Source organism: Dipodomys spectabilis, unplaced genomic scaffold, assembly GCF_019054845.1.
Source record: "Dipodomys spectabilis isolate Male_0828 unplaced genomic scaffold, ASM1905484v1 ptg000138l, whole genome shotgun sequence".
Taxonomy (NCBI): domain Eukaryota; kingdom Metazoa; phylum Chordata; class Mammalia; order Rodentia; family Heteromyidae; genus Dipodomys; species Dipodomys spectabilis.
Genome location: NW_024870815.1, coordinates 3001245 through 3018021, shown reverse-complemented (window position 1 = coordinate 3018021; position 16777 = coordinate 3001245). Strand labels below are relative to the sequence as shown.

Genomic DNA, 16777 nt, shown 5'->3' with positions numbered 1-16777 from the left:
AATTTATGCCTTCCTGAGAGATAATAGAACTGAGTATTCATGAAACGAAAGTTTAGAGGACTAAGGATATGCATGCCCAAGTGGCAAAGCACTTGCCTATCAAGTATAAGGCCTTGAGTTCAAGCCCCCAGTACTACCAAAAGAAAAACAAAAATAACCACTGTTTGTAAATAAAAAATAGCCTGACATGGAGACATATGCCTGTGATTCCAGCACAGTGGATGTTAAGGCAGGAAGATGGCACGTTTCAGGCCACCCTGCACTTTATTAGCAAGACCCTGTAAAAAAAGGGAGCAAAAAAGTCTTCTGAATAGAATATTGTTCTACCTGAACTCTGTACCATCATCCATCTGAGGTATCAAAGAACAAATGTGTATGAGACCTAAATAGTTAAAGAATTTTAAGACCAATCATTTTTTATGGTAAAGGACAACAATAATTAAAAATAGACACCAATCTGTTAATTTTTATTTATTTTTTAAATAAGAGCTCCAAGTATAGACCAGGCAGGCCTCCACCTTGTAATTCTCCTGCTGCCGCCTCAGCTTATACCACCACATGGATGGATTTATTGCCATCGTTTTCCTCTCTCTCTCTCTCCCTCCCTCGCTCCCTCCCAGTCATGGGGCCTGAACTCTGGGCCTGGGTGCTGTCCTTCAGCTCAAGGCTAGCACTCTACCAATTGAGCCACAGCACCACTTCCGGCTTTTTCTGCTTATGTGGTGCTGAGGAATCGAACCCAGAGCCTTATGCATGCAAGGCAAGCTCTCTACCACCAAGCCACCTTCCCAGCCCCTATTTTTTTTGACAGGGTTTTGCTATGTTGCCTAGCTACTCTTGAAGTGGCATCAAGCAGTACTACAGCCATGCGTCTCCAACCCCTTGTTTCCATTTCATGATTTTTTTACTTAGTCTTTAAATAATTATACAAAGGGGTTTTGATTCAACAGAATTTCATGATTTTTATTTTCTCTGTGTGTGTGTGACCTTCCTCTTAAGTTGTGATTCTGATGTTTGTTGTTACACAATTTCTTTCTTTATGTTCTTCGTAGGCTATGGAGTTATTAGTAGAGAAAGCAATTAGTAGTGCTTCTAGTCCTCAGAGCCCTGGGGATGCTCTTAGAAGAGTATTTGAATGTATTTCTTCAGGGATTATTCTTAAAGGTAAGTTTTATTTTGTTTTTAATAAAATAAAACAAAATTTGTTTGCTTGATAGTTGAATAAGGACTTTTGGAAATGGATAATGCTGATGCTTTTATTTCCTGGTGATTGTTATAGGTAGCCCTGGACTTTTGGATCCTTGTGAAAAGGATCCCTTTGATACATTGGCAACAATGACTGACCAGCAGCGGGAAGACATTACATCCAGTGCACAGGTAATAGAATTTTTTTTTTGTCATAGGTCTTCAACTCAGGGCCTGGGCACTATTCCTGAGCTTTCCAGCTCAAGGCAAGCACTCTACCAGTTGAGCCACAGCACCACTTCTGGTTTTCTTGTGGTTCATTGGAGATAAGAGTCTCAGACTTTCCTTCCTGGGCTGGCTTTGAGCAGCCATCTCAGATCTCAGCCTTCTGAGTAGCTAGGATTACAGGTGTGAGCCACCAGCACTAGGCAGGTAATAAAATTTTTATTCACCAAACTTTGGATTACTGCCCTTAAAATTGGAGAGGGGTAGGGGTTGTATATTTTTCATTATTCTACTACTTTGGTATGTAAACCTTTAGAGAAGGTATTAAAAGACTGACCTTGAAATAGATTTTTATTAGTATATTATTTAATTATGCGTGCCATACATATTAATAATTTTAGTGTCATTAAATAATAAGTACTAGGTTTGGGGATTATATTTATTTTTGTTTTTTTGTCAGTCATGGGGCTTGAACTCTGAGGCCTGGGCACTGTCCCACAGCTCTTCAGCTCCAGGCTAGGGCTCTACCACTTAAGCCACAGCGCCACTTCTGGTTTTTGGGTGGTTCATTGTAGATAAGAGTTTCATCAATTTTCCTGCCTGGGCTGGCTTTGAACTGCAATTCTCAGATCTCAGCCTCCTGAGTAGCTAGGATTATAGGCATGAGCCACTAGGTCAGAAAGTCTTATGTCCCTTGGTTAAACAGAAGTGAGTGATAATACTATGTGGTTTTAGATATTACTGTTACAATTCAGCCTTTCCTTTTGCTGTACAGTATGGTATTGGATTAGCTCTAGAGTCAGACTCCCTATATTTGGTTATCAACTCTTCCCTTTTACCATTCCATTTATAAAATGGAATTGAGCAGTTCTGTCTCAACAAAATTGTTGAGAGGATTAAATGAATAAATGTGTATACCATATACCCCTTGATACATGGAAGGGTCTTAAATGTTAGGAATATTATTACCATTATTACTTACCAATCCTATTGTAAGAATAATGGTGAAAAAAATGAATGGGGGTATTCAAATTAACTAGCTAGAATCTTAGGGTTCCAGAAATATACTAAAAAGGGAAGAAAAGATATATTTGTTGTGAACAACAATAATCCACTCTAAAATAGATACTAGTTATTAGGCTTAAATTCATGTTTATTGCCTCTACTGCTAAAGATAATTTCATTTTTGAAACGTAATGGATTTAGAGTAAATTGTTAGGTGAGAAAGTAAACAAACTTTCATAGTTGGAAAAAATGCTTTTTTAAAAGTTACCTTGAAGAAAATGAAAGAGTTCATAATTACATTCATATAACATTCATGGAATTGTAAAGAAGACGACAACAGATTAGTGATTCCTAAAAGTTAGGGTTAGGAAAAGGGAATGGTTGTGATAGTGCTACAATTCAGTATTTTGATTAAGATTATAAATATAAGGCTGCACATGTGAAAAATGGAAAAGGTCTGTACATATATACCCCAAATTGCATGCATAACTGATGAAATCTGAATAAGCTCGACAGTGTATCACTCAGTTTTTAGTAACACATTGGAAAAAACTAAATTGCAAAAGTAAAGCATATAGCTTCTAGGAGTGTTACCAAATTATTGGCCATAGTATAGTAAGCTTAGTAAATTTCTCTCATTAATTAGCATGAGTATATGATTTAAATAATAACTAATAATAGCCCTTTTCATAATAAAAAGACAAGAGTTGGGTATGGTAGTGCCATGAAAATAGAATTTTGTTTGTGAGCTGAGGCAAGTGCATTGTCCTCTGTTGGGGAACAGCTTAGACTCATTGAAAATGATCTACAGTAACAGTGCACTTTTAAGATTGCTTATGGTGGGGCTGAGAATGTGGCATAGTGGTAGAGTGCTTGCCTAGCATGCATGAAGCCCTTGGTTCAGTTCCTCAGTACCACATACACAGAACAGCCGAAAGTGAACCACAGTGCTGTGGTTCAAGGGATAGAGCACTTGACTTGAACACAGAAAGGCTCAAGGACCGTAAAAAGGATTGCTTATGGCAAATAACACAAGCAAATTAATCTAATTCTTAAGTCTTAAGAATTTTAGTGGGGGGGGCTGGGAAGGTGGCTCAGTGGTAGAGCGCTTGCCTTGCATGCATGAGGCCCTGGGTTCGATTCCTCAGCACCACATAAGCAAAAAGGAAAAAGCCGAAAGTGGTGCTGTGGCTCATGAGCTGAAGAGCTGAGGGACAGCGCCCAGGTCCAGAGTTCAGGCCCCACGACTGGACCCAAAAAAAAAAAAAAATTCAGGAATTTTAGTGGGATGGAAGAGGCACTGTGGCTCCAGTGGTGGTAGAGTGCTAGCCTTGAGCTGAAGAGCTGAGGGACACAGCACTCAGACCCAGAGTTCAAGCCCCATGACCCCCCCCACCAAAAAAAGAATTTTAGTGGGGGAAAAAATGAGATAGGGTGGTTTTGTTGTAGAGATACAGAATCAATTGGTGTTGCTCAATACAATGTTTACTTTTACCTTACCTTACAAAATAATGAGGGGTTATTTTGGCTATTAGTTCTGTTGATAGGTTAATATGTGCTTCTGCTGAGGATTAAAACTGGGGACTATATTTTCAACACATGTTGTGAGCCTGTACATATGAGCACCCACAGCAAAAAAATGGGAACATATCAACAGAAGAGAAAACTGAATGGAATACACCTTTTCTTTTTCTCTATGTACTGTTGCACGAGAGTGTTGTACTCAGCTTCCATCCAGTGACTTTTAATACTATATTTATAATGTTTTTGAAAATGCACATGACCTCACATGTGGATTCTGAACATAGAGCTTTCAGTTCTGATTAATTAGTTATGAAACTTCTTACTCATTCTAATTGATTGTATTTCCATGAGCATACTATTTTGCTTATTACTGTTGGTGTAAGGTTATGAATGTTAGTGTTTGATTTTTACATTAACTATATTGTTTGTTGCAGTTTGCATTGAGACTCCTTGCATTCCGCCAGATACACAAAGTTCTAGGCATGGATCCATTACCACAAATGAGCCAGCGTTTCAACATCCACAACAACAGGAAACGAAGACGGGATAGTGATGGAGTTGATGGATTTGAAGCAGAGGGGAAAAAAGACAAAAAAGATTATGATAACTTTTAAAAAGTTTCTGTAAATCTTCAGTGTTAAAAACAGGTGCCGGTTTGTTGTTGGTTATTTTCCATTCAGAATAATACCTGCTTTGAAAAGTTTATCAAGAATTTAAAGAATTTCATGGAAGAACCAAGTTTTTCTATGACAAAAAACTTAGTGTACAGTCCTAGGTATTATATGAATGGAAAGAGACCCCATCAAAAAAAATTGTACTCCGACAAGGGAATAACAATGGTTCCAATTTTTCCCATTATTTTGATCTTATTTACTAGTTGCCCTAGCTACCCATATTTTTGTGTTTTTTATTAACTAGTGTGTTGTCTTATTAAATCTTTACTGTATTTAATGCAGGATTTGTGCTTCTGTTGCTCTGTGTATTTTGATACTTTCATTTAGAAGATTTTGTTTGCCTTTTGACACTAGTTGTAAGTTACTTTGTGTTATAGATGATAACCTTACCCTTTAATATTTTACAGCAGTACGTTTTTTTGTAACGTGAAACTGCAGAATTTTTTTCTTTTGTTACTCTATATGTGAAGGATTACAACACAAAAGTTACCCTGCCATTTAAGTGCTCAGAACTGAATTTTTCTGCAGATCTTGTGGCATTTGTCTCTAGTGTGATATATAAAGGTGTAATTAAGACAGATTTCTGTTAATCTAATCAAGTTTGCTGTTAGTTGTGCATTAGCAGTATAAAAGCTAATATATACTATATGGTCTTGCAACAGTTTTAAAGCCTCTGCATAATTGATAATAAAAATGCATGACATTTTGTTTTTAATAGACTTTTAAAATTACAGTTTTAGGTTTAACACGTAGATCTTTGTACAGTTGACTTTTTGACATAGCAAGGCCAAAAATAACTTTCTGAATATTTTTTCTTCTGTATAAGTGGAAAGGACATTTTTCACATATAAGTGGGCTATTATTTTGAAAAGAACTTTATCATTGTGTAACTAACAACAATAATTAGCCCTTAATTATGGTGACCGTTCTTTATTGATGTGTGTGTGAGATTATTCTAGCAACTATTACAGTAAAACATAGTTGAATGATTCCCCCACACACATCCCCATTACCCAGGTAATTCAAGTCTATTAACAGTAAAGTTGACAAAGTATTATTGAGGAAAAATTAAGATTATCTAAAGGAAAAAAAGCAGAAATTTATTTGGTGTGGCCATCTTACATGCTTATGTCTCCTACAAAGAAGCTTAATATAACAGTGGTGTAATGGGGAATTACATCTTACTGTTAATGTATGTATGCTCTGGTACACAGATGTCATTTTGTTGTCACAGCACTACAGTGAAATACGTAAATAAAAACTTAAATTCATATAATGACTTAACATGTATTATGTTAGAACTTAACTACTTTTGTTTTGAAATGAGTTCATTTCAGTAAAACTATATTCAAATTTACTGGGTTCTATATATTTTACTCCTAGCAAATGTTTATTGCTTACACACAGAATTCTAGAAAATTGTATAACTCAGTACTGTATTCATGCAGGGTTTTTTCCTAGAATCAGAATCTTACCCCTAGATTTATAAAGGTCCAGATAATTGTAACAGATAAATGAGAAAACAGAATTGAAGACTTTTTAGACTTTTCTCCCAAATATTTCTGATACTGTGTAACCATTACCCTTTAAAATTGCTATTATTTTATATTTTTAATCTTTGTTTCCTTTTAAGCTTCAACTATTTAGTCATCTGGTAAACTTTTAGATTTTTTTTCTCAAGTTTATTGTACACTCACATTCAGACACTGTGCTAGGTCTTTGGGAGTATGATTTTTTTAATCAGCATACATGGTATATATAGGGGTCATTTGACATTCCATACCATACCATATCCCAACCAAATTCATTCCTTCTCTCACTCTCCCTTATCCTCCTTGCCTTTACTTAAAAGCAGTTTCAACAGATTTGATTGTTGCATGCATGCAAGTCAAGCATTTTAAGTATATTCATCCTCATTCACTCTGTTAGCCTTTCCACTCACAACAGGTACCCTGCCCAATGCAATCTGTTTTTTCTTTCCCTTTTTTAAAGGGTGTATTAATTATACCAAGGAATTTCACAGTGGTATTTCAGATATGCGTAGATTATATTTTGGTCAGAATTGCTTGCTTTTTCCCCCACTCTATGTTGATCAGTAGCTCTCATTGAGATTTCTTGATATCTTGATATATATAGAGATACAGGCATCTTGATATAGTTTCAATATATTTTGAAATTATTTACCCTCATTCCTCTAAACAGTCCCATAGTTAGAATCATGTTCTCTGTATGCATGTGTGTGTGTAAGTTTGTGTATATATGTACCTGAATATATGTAGCTTTCACAAGTAAGCAATTTGGCTTTTTGAGCTCAGTATATCTTGCTCAATGTGTTGCTCTACATTTGCTGCAAATGACTTTTTTTTTTTCTTTGTAGCTATGTTATATTCCGTGGTATCCATTCATAAGTTAACTAGGCTCCTCAGCTTATTCCACAGCTTTTGGCTGTTGTGAATAATGCTGCAGTAATACATGGGTATGCAGGTATCTTCCTTTAATGTTGATTTATATATACCATTGGATATATGCTCAATAGAAGTATAGCAAGGGCAAAGTAGGTCTCCTTTTAGTTTTTGGTTTTTTTTGAGGAACCTCCATTACCGATGGTCATTGGTTACACCAGTTCATATTCCTGTCAACAGTATATGAGGTTCCTTGTGCCATGCATCCTAGATGGAATTTGTTGTTTTCTTGATTGTCATTCACTAAGAAAATGGAATCTTAGTGTGCTTTTGGTTTGCATTTGGCTTAGGATATTAAACATTTTTCCATGTATCAGCCATTTATACTTCTTAGAACTGTCCATTTCACTCCCCAGTTGGTTTTTTTCTTTTAATCTCTATGTATTCTAAATAGTGTTTCTTAACCTATTGAATAGCAAGAACAGATACACACACACACCACAATTATAAGTTGTCTCTTGGTTCTAGTGATTGTTTTTTGTTTGCTGCACAGAAACTTAATTTGATGTTGCATTTGTCAGTTCTGAATCAAATTCAGAAGTAAATACCTGTGCCTTTAATTTCCAGAGTCTTTTTTTTTTTTTTTCCTGTTTCCCTGTAGTATATTTAAAGCTTCAGGTCTTTAAGTTCTTTGATCCATTTCAAGTTGATTTTTTGTACAAGTTGGTTCCAGGAGTTAAACTTAGGACTTCATGCTTGTTGAGTAGCTAACCCTGTCCTGTGTTCTACCACTTTAGCCACACCCTAAACCCCATGCTAGATGTTTTCACACATTTTCCCATTTAACTGTTCAAAACAGATTGTAGCTCAGTGGTCAGTGGTAGAGAGCACTTGCTATCTATCATGAGCAGGACCCTAGGTTTGATCTCCAGCACCACAAAGTAAAAATAGTGTGTGCATGACATAACAAGCAATGGCACCATACTACTTACTTTCCAATTGAAGTCCAGAATGGCTAAAGGTCATACATCTGGGTTTATGCCTATATTTAAATGACAGTTGAAATTGAGACCCCAAATTTAGGTTTGACCCCTGCAGTTTTCGATTACATTCTAAAAATGTTTTCATCCCATTTTTTAGGTTTGCCTTTGGTTGAGTTGATTTAGGGGTGGGGGAATTGGTTTCTTGAGGAAGGAAGTCATTGTTTGACTTTTAATTTGGTTTGGGGGCAGTTCTAGGATTGGGGCCTGAAGCTTACTGGACTGATACTTTACTACTTGAGCCATACCAACTGGGTTTTTGTTAAGTGGGTTTTTAGAGATGGAATCTCAAGGACTTTTTTCCTGGAGCCAGTTTTGAATCTCAGTTGTACAGATCTTGATCTCCTGAGTAGTTAGGATTAGAAGGGGTATGTGTGTGTTTGGTTGGAATGCTAGGGTTGAACTCAAGTTCTTGGGCTTGCCAAACAGGTACTCTACCTCTGAGCTACATTACCAGCAAGTTTATTTTCATATTTCTGTGTATTTTTTGTATAGTTTGGTTATTATAGTAGCTATGGCTAGGTCGACATTAACCATGTTGTATTTAGTAAATTATACTCTATAATCAAATGAAGCCTTGGTTACCGCCTGCTAATGTATGCTTGAGCCAGTTTTGGCAGTTTATTCAGGCAGAAGCCTCTCTCTGGTTTTCCATATATTAGTACATGCTTATGTTATTCTTTTTCACACCCCTGTTAGTACATTTCAAATGAGTGTTTTCTTAATTACAATTATGTTTATATTTTGAATAAGCTAAAATTAAATTATAAAATTACACATAATAACAATCTATTTTTCATGATCACACTGTGTTATGAATTTAAGTTCTGGATAGTTCCTATACTGAATTTACCATTATTATACCATATTTAATGAGAAATAAAAAGGTTTTCCAAGTCCAGTGTTATACAAAAATAATACTGTGTCCATGGCAGTGGTCTCCAACCAAGCTTTGAGTCATTTATATTTAAAATAATGAAGATTTCTAAAGCTGTGTGTGGCAGCACACACCTGTAATCCCAGTATTCAGGAGGTCCTCAAATTCCAGGCTAGCCTGAACTATCTGTAGAAAGGCCTTCTTTGTCAAAAAAAGCTGAGTGTTGGTGACTCAAGCTTCCTTTTCCTAGCTACTCAGGAGGCTAAGATCTGAGATAGCCAGCCCAGGCAGAAAAATCCTTAAGATACTCATCTCTAACTAGCCAGCAAAAAAAAAAAAGGAAGTGGTACTCAGTGTGGCTCAAGTGGTAGAGTGCTCTCCTTGAGCTGAAGAGCTGAGAGATAGCACCCAGGTCCAGAGTTCAAGTGCCACGATTGAAAAAAAAATCCGGGCAGTGGTGGCTCACGCCTGTAATCCTAGTTACTAAGGAAGCTCAGATCTGAGGATTGCAGTTTAACACCAGCCTAGGTAGGAAAGTCTATGAGACCCCTATCTCCAGTTAATCACCAGAAAACCAGAAATGGCTCTGGCTCAAATGGTAGAGCTCTTAGCTTGAGCTAACGAGCTCAGGGACGGCCCAGGCACAGTGTTCAAGCCCACAACCGCAAAAAAAAAAGTTGTGTTTCAAGTGGTAGATACCAAACGTTAAGGGTGAAAAAGCCCTTAGTTCAGATCCAAAAAGATAATTGCCAAAATGTTTCTGAAGAAAGATAGGGTCAATCTGAGAAACTTTATTTTCAGGGGTATGACAAACACATTGACTACATCTGCAAGTAGTACATTGTATGCTGGGTGGCAAGCGTTGGAGTTGCATCATTCCCTTTTCAGAGACAGTTGCTGTGGACTGTATCCTCCCACAAGTGATCTGTGTGTTTCATTGTATCTCAGCATCTTAGATATTGTTCCAGATGAATGTGAAGAGGGGGAAGTGCTACAGGACCATTTCTAATTAGATTCTAAATTTAGATGGTTCTCAAGCAACTGGTTGGTTCATAGTCATGCTTTAATTAGACATATCAGTGACTTCAGTTTGGAGCTACCTGTGTGAAATGCCTTTTTAGAAAAAAACAATCATAGGCTGGGCCCCCGCGGCTCATGCCTGTAATCCTAGCTACTCAGGAGGCTGAGATCTGAGGATTGTAGTTCAAAGCCAGCCTGGGCAGGAAAGCCCATGAAACTCTTATCTCCAATAAGCCACCAGAAAACCGGAAGTGGCACTGTAGCTCAAGTGGTAGAGTGCTAGCCTTGAGCTGAAGAGCTGAGGGACAGTGCTCAGGCCCAGAGTTGAAGGCCCACAACCGACCAAAAGAAAAGGAAAAATCATAGAATGAGAGCATGAGAAGGTTATTAAATTGGCCTCAGAACACTACTCTTCAAATAGATGAATGTTAAGAGAGCAGAAGTAGACAAAACATACCTAGGGCCTGATAGAGTGCTCCTACACCTGGCATGGGTCACAGCAAATCAAGAGTGAGATGTTCAGTTCTGGGTATCAGAAAGTGAAAGTGAAAGCAATGTAATGAATGTATTTTTACAGGACCTAGGACTTGATCTGTACTAGATAAGTTTTCTGGTGAATTTAAGTCATGCTTTGTAGTGGGAACTACGGATAGAATCACAGGATGTTATAGATGAAAAGGGGATTTTTTTTTTTTTTTTGTCGGCCATGGGGCTTGAACTCTGGGCCTGGGCGCTGTCCCTCAGCTCTTCAGCTCAAGGCGAGCGCTCTACCACTTGAGCTACAGCGCCACTTCCGGTTTTCTAGTGGTTTATTGGAGATAGGAGTCTCACGGTCTTTTCTGCCCGGGCTGGCTTTGAACCGCGATTCTCAGATCTCAGCCTCCTGAGTAGCTAGGATTACAGGCGTGAGCCACCGGCGCCCGGCGAAAAGGGGATTTTTAAAGGTATCTTCTTTTGAGGCAAGGCCAGTACTATAGCTGCAACTTCTGGCCACACACTCACATTCTTGTTCACCTTTTCCCACTCACTGTTCACACTACCACTTGATCCTTGCCTTTGAAGCCAGCCTTATGGCTGGCCCTCAGGGCTTAGCCTCCTGAGTAGCTAAGATGAAAGATGAGCCACCAGTATCATCTAATATGAATAGTTTCGGAAAAAAAAGGTGGAAGAAACAACTTTTACTCAGGGCTAGGAATGTGGCTTAGTGGTAGAGTGCTTGCCTAGCATGCATGAAGCCCTGGGTTTGATTCTTCAGTACCACATAAACAGAAAATGCCAGAAGTGATGCTGTGGCTCAAGTGGTAGAGTGCTAGCCATGGGCAAAAGAAGCCAGGGACAGTGTCCAGGCCTTGAGTTCAAGTCCCAAGACTGGCAAAAAATAAAATCTTAACCTCAGCAGTAAAGTGGATGAAAGTCACTTGCGAAGTTGTTATCCATGTTCAAAATTTACAACCTGTTATCTAAAAGGTCCAGGTAGTGGTTTAACAGTATGTAAGGGGATCTTTTAAGAAACATGTAACATAGTTATATTTGTCAGTGAATATTTCTTCTTAGTAAAGAGCTCAAATGGCCAACTGCCTGTGATTTTTTTTTTTTCCTTAGCAGGATACAGGAATGCAGGTTTGGGGATGTGGATAATGATTTCACCATATCTTGGAACTGAATTTCCTAGATCTTTTTTCTTCTTTATTTTTTTTTTTTTTTTTGGTCGGTCGTGGGGCTTGAACTCTGGGCCTGGGCGCTGTCCCTCAGCTCTTCAGCTCAAGGCGAGCGCTCTACCACTTGAGCTACAGCGCCACTTCCGGTTTTCTGGTGGTTTATTGGAGATAAGAGTCTCACGGTCTCTCCTGCCCGGGCTGGCTTTGAACCGCGATCCTCAGATCTCAGCCTCCTGAGTAGCTAGGATTACAGGAGTGAGCCACCAGCGCCCGGCTTTTTTTTTTTTTTTTTTTGCCGGTCATGAGGCCTGAACTCTGAGCCTGGGCACTGTCCCTCAGCTCTTCAGCTCAAGGCTAGTGCTCTACCACTTGAGCCACAGTGCCACTTACCGCTTTTTCTGTTTATGTGGTGCTGAGGAATCGAACCCAGGGCCTCATGCGTGCAAGGCAAGCACTCTACCGCTGAGCCACCTTCCCAGCCCTTTCTTCTTTCTGATATTGAGGTTTGAACTCATGCCCTGAGCTTGTCTTTCCTGTGCTCTACTACTTGAGCCATGCCTCCAGCATGGCACTTTACTGGTAGTTACCCTGTATAGTATGATTATGGCTAATCTGTAGTTTTTACAATTATTACCTAATTGTGTGTGTATGTATGTGTGTGTTGTGCTGGAGTTTGAACTAGGGTTTTGGTGTTTGTTAAGTAGCCACCACTCCCCACACTTGTTGTTGTTGGTCAATGGGCTTGAACTCAGAGGACTTAGGTGTTGTTCCTGAGCTTTTCTTGTAAAGGCTAGTGTTCTACCACTTTGAGCCACAGCTCCACTTCAGTTTTCTGGTGGATAATCAGACTTTCCTGCCCCAGCTGTCTTCTAACCACAATCCTTAGATCTCAGCCTCCTCGGTAGCTAGGATTACAGATGTGAGCTATGAGTGCCTGTGGCTCTACTTGAGGCACTCTGTCAGCCAGTTTTGCATTGGCTATTTTTGAAATAGGTCTTACTTTAACGCCTGGACCAGGATGAACTTCCATCTTATTTGTGCTTTATCCAAGTAACAGAGGATAACAGGCATAAGTCACTGTACCCAGCCACTGTGCTTCCTCTAGAACTGAAATAATAGCAGATGCATGCAACCATGCCCACCCACAAAATTTTTATGCCTAGGTAGGCCTTGAACTTGGATCCCTGAATCACCCCTTCTAGTAGCTAGAGTTACAGACTTAAGCCACTATGCCCTGCTTTGATTACCTAATTTTATTTTTTTATTTTTACTTTTTTGGTCGTGGGGCTTGAACTCTGGGCCTGGGCACTGTCCCTGAGCTCTTCAGCTCAAGGCTAGCGCTCTACCACTTGAGCCACAGCGCCACTTCTGGTTTTCTGGTGGTTAATAGAAGATACGAGTCTCACGGATTTTCCTGCCCAGGCTGGCTTTAAATTGCAATCCTCAGATCTCAGCCTCTTGAGTAGCTAGGATTACAAGTGTGAGTCATCGGTGCCTGATTACAAGTGTGAGTCATTGGTGCCTAGCTACCTAATAATTATTCAATAATACAGTGTAATCTTTTTAAGGTGTAAAAACCTCTCTAAGGAAAAAGTGCAAAATCCTAGCATGACATTCAAGGCCCATGAATGTCCTTCAAGTCTCATCTCCCAGAAATCCCTGTTTTCTAACCTATAGTGTAACTTCCAAATGCTCATCTGTCTACACTTACGAGATGCCCCTCTTCTGACTAGAATGTCAGAGTCTTTCCTTTTCAGTGGGCTCTCTGCCGGGAGATAAGAAGACCTGGAGGGAGGGGGAAGCAAACCATAGCAGAAAGGCTTCTAAAAATGAACGGATGACTTCTCTGAACTGTACTGAGTTGCTAGGGGTATTTTCTTTTGGGTTCCTATTTTTCTCTCATGAAGTGGAAAGATAAGTTGATTTTCTCCCTCTTTCTGTGCCCCCAACTCAACTGAAACAAGACTTTTTATAGACTACTTAAACCTGTGTAAGATATTATTTGCAAACTCTGAGGAAAGCCTGCTTTCCTTGGCTGCCCTGAGAACTAGTTCTGGAGACCAAATGAATGAATAGTGAATGTGCTTCTGTGTCCTGGAGGTAGGTAAGGAGTTGAGCAAATGGCTGATTATTAACAGCTAAGGCAGAACGTTGGTCTGATTAAAAAATAAAAACCATGGAGATGTTTCTTTACAGCTTAGTGATTCCTAGTTCTTAGGTCCTCTTTCTGCCTTTCAAGAAAATGGATTGTTTCCATATTTTTAAATTACATTTTAACTGTAGGACAAGAGGGCCTCTCACAATGTCTGAAGTTCTTTTGCAAGCACCTGAACAAAAAAGCCTTTCAACTTTTCAGTAAGTAGCCATGCTCAGAACAGGCCTGGCTGTACTCTGAGCAAAGATCAAGCATCCAGGCAGAAGGCCACATGCTTAGCTTTTTTTATGAGAAAGTTCTCCTGACCCTTATGACTGATGGCTTCTTTCTAAAATCTTTACGCTCCAGACACCAGTGGCCCTCTTACTATTCTACATATTTGAGATATATCCAGCCCTGAACCAATAGGGGTAAGATTCTGTGTTCAAAGATTTCTTTGAACAGTCAACAGAGTTTAACAAAATGGTTATCTGGAAGCTGAAACACATTTTGACTAGTGAGGAAAGGGCAAGGGGCTAAGGGGGAGAGATAAAATATGTGAGCCCATGCTCACATGGGAGGGCGGGGGGGACTGGGAAGGTGGCTCAGTAGTAGAGCGTTTGCCTTGCATGCAAGAGGCCCTGGGTTCAATTCCCCAGCACCGCATAAGCAAAAAGCAAAAAAGCCGGAAGTGGCGCTGTCTCAAGTGGTAGAGCGCTAGCCTTGAGCTGAAGAGCTGAGGGACAGTACCCAGGCCCAGAGTTCAGACCCCATGACCAGATACACCCCCCCCCCCAAAAAAAAAGCCTTGGGGCAGGCACTGCTGCCTCTTGCTGATAATCCTAGTTATTCAGGAGGCTGAGATCTGAGGATTGTGGTTCAAAGCCAACATAGCCAGAAAAGTCCTCATGAGACTCTATGATTAATCACTCAAAAACAGGAGTGGTGCTGTAGCTCAAAGTGATAGAACACTAGCCTCAGGGATAGTGCTCCAGCCCTGAGCTCAAGCCCATGACTGACCAAAAAACAACAAACTTAGAAATAAAGGTTCTCTTTTTTTTTTAATTTTTATTTATTTTTTATTGTGAAAATACTGTACAGAGGGGTTACAATTACATGGGCAAGATAATGAGTACATTTCTTATCAAGCATTGTAGCCTTCTCCTTTGAGAAGTAAAGATTCTCTTAATGCTATCTCTCAGATTAGCTATGGCCAGTCACTTGTTTTTCCCTGATCAGTAGTAGCAGAACCTCTCAATCTCAGTTTACATTGAAGGAGAAATAACACATTTTTACTTTGTGACACACCATCTTATAGCTGGATGGGATATAAATCATTACATAACTTCTGAACTTAACTAGTTTGGATAATCAAATAAATTGGCGGGGTGCTGTGGCTCACACCTGTAATCCTAGCTACCCAACAGGCTGAGATCTGAGGACCAAAGCTCAGGATCAGCCCAAGCAGAGAAGTCTACAAGACTATTTCCAATTAGCCAGTAAAAACCGAAGTGGAGGCCTGGCTTAAGTGACTGCATGAGCAAAATAGGCAAAGCAACAAGGCTTTGCATTCCAGCCCTAATACCCTCCAGCATGCCCCTCCTCCCACACACACACATTAATGATTAGAGATATCAACAAAGCTTTCTTTCCTCCTTCCTGGAGATCTTCCTAAGTCCCACACCAGCTCTGGACTTGTATTCTCCTGGAATGAATCATGATCATTTCAAGGGGGAGCCACCAAAGCAAGTTTATTCTGGCAGCTGCCTTTTCTTCATTCTCTCAATACATATACTAGGGGTTCTTTGCTGGGGAAACAGGAAACTAGGCAGAGGGTCCATGCACTTAACATCTGCCTCATGGGCTCCCTATGATTTGGAGGAGGTGAGAACAAAAATAGGTTTGAGTCTCACACCCCTGCCTGTATGGAACTTTTGGAATGCAGTAGCCTTGATGATCCTTAAAAGAGACACAGAACATAACTAGGAGAGACAGTCAGGGTGCTGGCAGGGGAAAGGACACCTAGGTGGGGACAGGCCATAGCCACCGAAGAATAAGGACTTAGCCATATTTCTGGGGAAACTTCCCAGCTGACCAGTGCCACAGAGCAGGAAGGGGTGGTGGAGGCCCAAGTGAGCACTGTTGAAGACAAACACTTGCCTGCTGAGGAATAGACAGAGGAAATGGACCCCTGGGACTCCCTCCCAGAAAGGGCTTTTGCAACCCTAAACTCTTCCATTCAGCCCAGAGGGCTCAAAAATAAGCAATGGCTATGACACTAAAAAAAAATTGCAACATCTGGATCATCTTTGTCTCTGTTCTTGAGGCATTCAAGTCCAGGGATACAGAGGGAGGAGTAAAGCAGCAAAGACTAATGAAGAAAGAGATAGGCAAAGTGCGTGCTAAACAGAGAGGTCCCAAGGGAAGACACCACCTGGGTGTGTTGTGCAGGGGTTAATAAGACCTCTGTAGAGAGCTGCATAACTCCTGAGATGGTTGTGCCAGCCAGTGGGCCCATTCAGTCCTCACAGCCTATGGGAATCTCCCCTCAGCCTGCCTCCTCTTTGAGCAATGCTTAGTCCCTCTGCCTTGGTTTCCCTTCTGGTGCACACTCCTGGGTCCAGCCAGTCTGCTGTTCATGTGCAAGCCTTCCAGGGGCAATGGGTCATAATGTGATGCCCATGACTGCTCAAGGCCATAGTGATTTGTGTTTGGGGCCTGCACGCAGGACTGCTCAAGGCTATGGTGAGGGATGCAGAAGCTCTGTGGGGAGAGAGAGCCTTTGCCCTGATTGCCTAATTGCCTAGTCTGGCTTTTTTTTTTACTCTCAATTAATTGCTAAGACCTGAGTTGATAAAGTCAATGCTCACAAACAGATTAAGTTTCCTGCTTGGAACAGCTGCCGCTTAGAATCAGCAACCCAAAAACCACACTGTACTAAGTTCAAGGGTAGTCAAACAGAGTAGTGTGGCCCTGGAGAGTTGTTTTATTTTCTTGGGTTTGTGACCCTCTTTTCAAAAGGAGTTGTTGTTT

At 40.1% G+C, this 16777-nt stretch overlaps 1 protein-coding gene across 1 annotated transcript in view; it reads left to right on the top strand.

The window, feature by feature from the left end:
- The window catches only part of Zfr (zinc finger RNA binding protein), a 73625-nt gene extending 67655 nt beyond the window's left edge, over window positions 1-5970 (top strand). The window contains exons 18-20 of the mRNA XM_042690636.1: window positions 1053-1164; window positions 1280-1377; window positions 4374-5970. Coding sequence (XP_042546570.1) covers window positions 1053-1164; window positions 1280-1377; window positions 4374-4553 — 390 coding nt within the window. The 3' untranslated portion in view covers window positions 4554-5970. The remainder of the gene's footprint in view (window positions 1-1052; window positions 1165-1279; window positions 1378-4373) is intronic.
- The last annotated feature ends 10807 nt before the right edge of the window (window positions 5971-16777 follow it).